At 31.4% G+C, this 5,081-nt stretch overlaps 1 protein-coding gene across 1 annotated transcript; it reads left to right on the plus strand.

The window, feature by feature from the left end:
- Nucleotides 1-100: 100 nt before the first annotated feature.
- On the plus strand, nt 101-4,744 carry LOC106178086 (uncharacterized). Its single transcript, XM_013561115.2, has 7 exons — nt 101-495; nt 839-937; nt 1,868-2,023; nt 2,358-2,494; nt 2,667-2,808; nt 3,049-3,178; nt 3,427-4,744. Exons 1-7 carry the CDS (start codon nt 199-201, stop codon nt 3,531-3,533), a joined length of 1,068 nt encoding a protein of 355 aa, XP_013416569.2. The 5' UTR covers nt 101-198; the 3' UTR covers nt 3,534-4,744.
- Nucleotides 4,745-5,081: the final 337 nt, after the last annotated feature.

Below are 5,081 nucleotides of genomic sequence, written 5' to 3' on the forward strand. Positions count from 1 at the left end.
CTCCGTTTTCTCTTTCATTTTACAATATTGTGTACTAAAGGTCTACACAAAATTGTAAAATAATCATAAAATATAGTGCACACATTCGAGAGTAAAGAATGACCTTTTACCTTGTTTGACCTCATTACCAGCAGGATCTCAACTGCACAGGTGTTGGCATTCGAAGGTATCTCTTGCGGTTCTTGTTCAAAACTCAAGATGGGAGAAGAAAAGTTGACAGAGGAAGAGAAGAAGATGAGCATGGATGAAAGGCTTGACAAGATCAACAATGAAATTTATTTGTTGTATAAAATGTGTTTAGATAATGGGTACAAGCCCAAAGAAATAGAGCAGTTTGCCCAGCCCATTCTTAGCAGTGTGACAGAGGCTAGGAGAAGACGGTACATGAAGCGGATGTTATTTGGAGCTGTTGTTTTAGCTCTAATAGCATGTTTCATATACTACGAACCGGTGTATCGTGGTATTCAGTTCTACTTTAGGGTTGGACTAATGAATGTAAGTTTAATTGTGATGTTTAACTTCGTTGTATTTCACTTTTATTTATTATTTTCTTTTGGGGGGGAGGGGGCGGGGGTATAAGTATGTTTTTCAATATCATTTAATTTTTGTTTAAATGAATTAAATTAAATAACGTAAAGTTAAATAAAATTGAATAAAATTAAATATAGGAAATTTAAATATAGGAAGAGGTTGCCAACTTGCATTAACGTAAATTTAATCATAATATTTATTTATTTTCTTATCATTTATTTATTCATTGGCATTTTTATTTATACATTTACTCATTAAGAAAACTTTTTATTAAGATCCATGTTTTTTGTCTGGATTGTTTGAGTAGCTTCTTCCCTACTGGAACTGGAGTAAGCTGTACAACAGAGAGTGCCTGGTAGACAACCCATTCTATGAAGGTGATAAGTTGACTGAAGAAGATTGCAAGGTACATATATGAATATGTGTAATAAAATTTTTATAAATCTCACACTGAATCCAATACATTTCCTTTGGTTTAAAATGATATATTTTAGGGATGAGCATTTCAGAGAAATGCAGGGGGTTTATGTTTCTGTTCACTTTCTCCCTATTGACCTCTCCATTCACCCACATTTTTTACACTTTTTTGTAATGTCATAGTCTACATATTGAATCTATGTAAGGTGCATAAAACTAAAAACCTTGAAATACATCCACCTCATAAAGGCAGCCAGTCATGCATACCTATACTTGGAAGAAGTAGGTTGCACCTCTATTGAGAGTCAGTCGACCATTTGACCCAGCATACATGCACCACCTAAACTCTGTATAATATTTATCTGTTTTAGTATTGTTAAGCTGACATATTGCTCTGCCTTCCCTTTAAAGGTATGGAATAGTGGCCAAACAACTTTCATAAAATTGTGGTTTTAAGCAAGAAAGAAATAAAAAATGCCACACATAATATGCAAATGTACTTTTTTGCCTTTAAGATAAACCTATGGTGTCTTACACCAAAATTTTCCTCAGTCATATTTCTAGCAATTCATTGTATATTTATTGCCCCAGTGAACAATGTTCTCCTGTTACAGGATGGTGTAGATTGTATCATATGCATGAAAGATGTTGAAAGCTTTTGTTTGTTTGATTATTTTATGATTTTTCCATGTGAAAGGTTGAGATATACTGTGAACTTTTAGAGCGGTTATTTCATAGAAATAAGATACATGACCAAATGGCAATGAAAGAACATATTCAGTAGTATATTATGATCTTTTTATCAGTCCTTTTGCAATTTTATTAAAATAATCTTAAATGCAATTCACATTTGAAAGAAAAAATGAGAGAGTGAGACAAACTAATTGAAGAAAGAATTAACTGATTATATTTTTTATAGCTGTGTGCAAATCTGACTGACATCCCTCGTCTTCAAAATGTCAGTGAAGCAGACATGGCAGACAAGTACATTACTCCAGAGGTCCCAGTGATTATAACAGATGCTATGGAGAACTGGCCTGCTAGAGACTTGTTTTCTTTAGAGTGGCTGATAGAAGTAAGCATACATCAGTATGATGGGAAGTGTTACCGAGATACCATTTTTATTTACCTGTTATTTGCCTACACTTGATAAATGCACATGAATAATTAAGAAACTACTTATGAAACTTGGGCATGAATAAAAGAATACTACTTTTTATTGCATTTTTAAGTACCAATTATTTTGCTCAGCTTATTAATACACTCAAAAATACCCTGTAAATATACATTTGTGAGACACATCACTATTAGCTTTGCAATGAATGGGCACATTTTTAAACAACAATAGCTCAGAAACATATTGTTTTGATTTTGAAAACATATGCACTTCTATAATACTTTTTTTGTAGCAATACGAAAATGTACCTCAGCTGAAGAAAGGGCGATATTGTGACTATTATAGCAATTACAAGTTGAAATTAGGATCTGTGAGAATTTTTCTGAAGGCTATAGCAACTGGGAAGCTCAAAAAGTTCTATGCTAGATGGTAATTATGATTTTAAAAAGATATGCTGTGTTACACCCCATAAAAACGTTTCCATTTTTATGTCCACTGTGATAATTATCTTTTGTGTATTTTGTCATTTTGTCATCCTAGGTTAGATTATAGTTGCTTGTTGTATGTTATGAATTAAGCAGTGGCAAATTTTTGTTTGCAGGGAAAACTGTGACAAGGCCACAGCCAAAGTATTTCGTGAGTACTACAACAACAGACCATATTTTCTGCCTCCCATGGTGGAGCAAGCAGACAGCAATATGTTTGTCATTTCCTCAAATTACACACAAGGAAAATACAAGCCTGTAAGTGACTGTGATCTAAATATTTACTCTTTTACAGTTTGTTCCATATTGATTTCCATATATTTGAAATCATTAACAAAATATAAACACTGCAACAAGTGTTATTCTTATACTGAATATAATTTTGGAATTCATATATTTTGTCCGATTTCATATAAAAAAATCATGTGCCTGACTCTTACTGTTGGAAAGAAATCATTGATTTGATAGCCATTACTGATTAATTTATATTTGTTCCAGATTTATACTGATAGTTCCTTGATTTGGTATGCACAGATTAAAGGAGCTGCAGAGATCAGAATTAAAGCATACAGTCCATGTAATGCCACATGCCCTGAACTAAAAACAACTCTTCATCCTGGGGAAATCTGTAAGTGGATGTGCAGTGTTTAATTCTGTAAAATGCGATTTCACATTGGAAAATCTCATTTCCTGACTTAAAAAAGTCTTGATGTTGTTTTGTGTATGCTTTTAAAAGATATTTTTGTGAAGAGCCTAAAATTAATGATAATTGAAATTAATGTATTGTTACACATGAAGTAGAATGTCTAGTTTTGCACCTGTTCTGTGGTTTTGTTTTATAACTAAATACTCGTAAATTTTCACTCACTTTTTCAGTGGTTGTGTCACAGATGCTATGGATGCTGGATGTAATGGTGAATGACCCCGGTGAAAGTATTGCCATTGCTGCTGGGGGGAAATATGATACTGTCCCCGCTGCATAGTAATTATGCCTTCCATCACTGATGGCTGTTATGTTGACCTATATTATTACATTTTTGTTTTTGGACAACATGTGGACCCAGTGGATCCAGATAATGTTATTCCTGAGGTGATTTTATAAAATGAAATGGTATACACTTCCTGATAATCATTGATGGAAGTCTGATAATTTTGATGCTGTGCTGTACCTGAACTGCAAGAGTCAGTTTTTGTTTTTGGCCATTGCTTGACTTATTGTCATTATATTAGTGAAAAGTTTGTATTACTTTTACGCCTATCAGTTGGGATAAACGTATAATACTAAAGAAGAAAATGGCATAATCAAATATTGTTTAACTTTTAAAAAGATTTGCTTTAGTTGTCATTTGATACCAAAATTTTTAAAAATTTTGTTAAAGTAATTATGGAACTGATTAAAGAATGAAAATGATTGTGATAAGAATATATCAAGTATTACTCCTAATTTCCCATTAAGAATCTTCACTTATATTTTGCAGCATGCAATTTTCTGGAATGCTTACAGTGTAGTGATATTAACGTTAGACCTAACTTTATTTGTTATTCAGGCACTAGTTTTAGAATTATTCTTTTTATTTTCAAATATCTGTGACTTTAGGGAGATAGATTTGTATTCAGACAACTTTTTTTATTCAGATACTGTTAAGATTTTTTTTGTTAAATGTTACTGTCCTGTTTTCTTTCTTAATTCAAACTCCACTGTTTTTAACTTTTTAGTTTAACAATTAAGGTGAAAAAAGGGATTTTTGATTATTACTATAACATTTTATTCAGCTTATTAAGAGAATCTCGGCCTCAAAATCAGAGACAAATTTCATTTGTTTTGAAATATAATAATGAAAAAAATAAATAAATAAATGACAGCAGAACAATGCCAGTTACTATGTAAACTGAAGATCAGTTGTTAAAAAAATTTTTATTTGCAAGTAAAATAGATATCGATATTAAACAATAATATAGAGAATTAAATTCACTAAATGAGTAATTAATAAAGTCTTTAATTAAAATTGTAAAGATGAAATAAAACATTTGGTACTTAGAGGATATTTAAAAATACATTGATTCCTTTTTTAAAAAACACACTAAAGCTCTGGGCAGTTTTTAAAATTAGTCAGTGCCCAAGGTATGAATGTCTTTGAAAACAGTATATTGTATGAATAAAGGATCATATTAAAAGCAATTTGATAGTAATGGGTATTATTTGTTCAGTTTCATATTGTTGGCTCATGCTTGTGTATATCATAAGAGTCCTTTATTTTAAGTACCAGCTCTTTGTGGATTAATTTGTGAACCAAAATAACAAGAATGTCAGTAATCCATAAAAGATTCTATATTAATTATGATAGTAGTAGTATTTATTTGCTTAAGAGGAGATAATCAATTTTATGACACTAAATATGTGAGCGGTTTGGTGATTTTCATTTAAAAATGAACATGAAATTCCGACATTCCTTAGATCTACTACAACCATGAAACAAACAAAAAAATGCCTGACGTTCTGTTGCCACCAGACCGATATTAAAAAAAATCAA

The sequence above is a fragment of the Lingula anatina genome, chromosome 1 (genome assembly GCF_051362555.1).
Source record: "Lingula anatina isolate TDL-2025a chromosome 1, LinAna3.0, whole genome shotgun sequence".
Lineage (NCBI taxonomy): Eukaryota > Metazoa > Brachiopoda > Lingulata > Lingulida > Lingulidae > Lingula > Lingula anatina.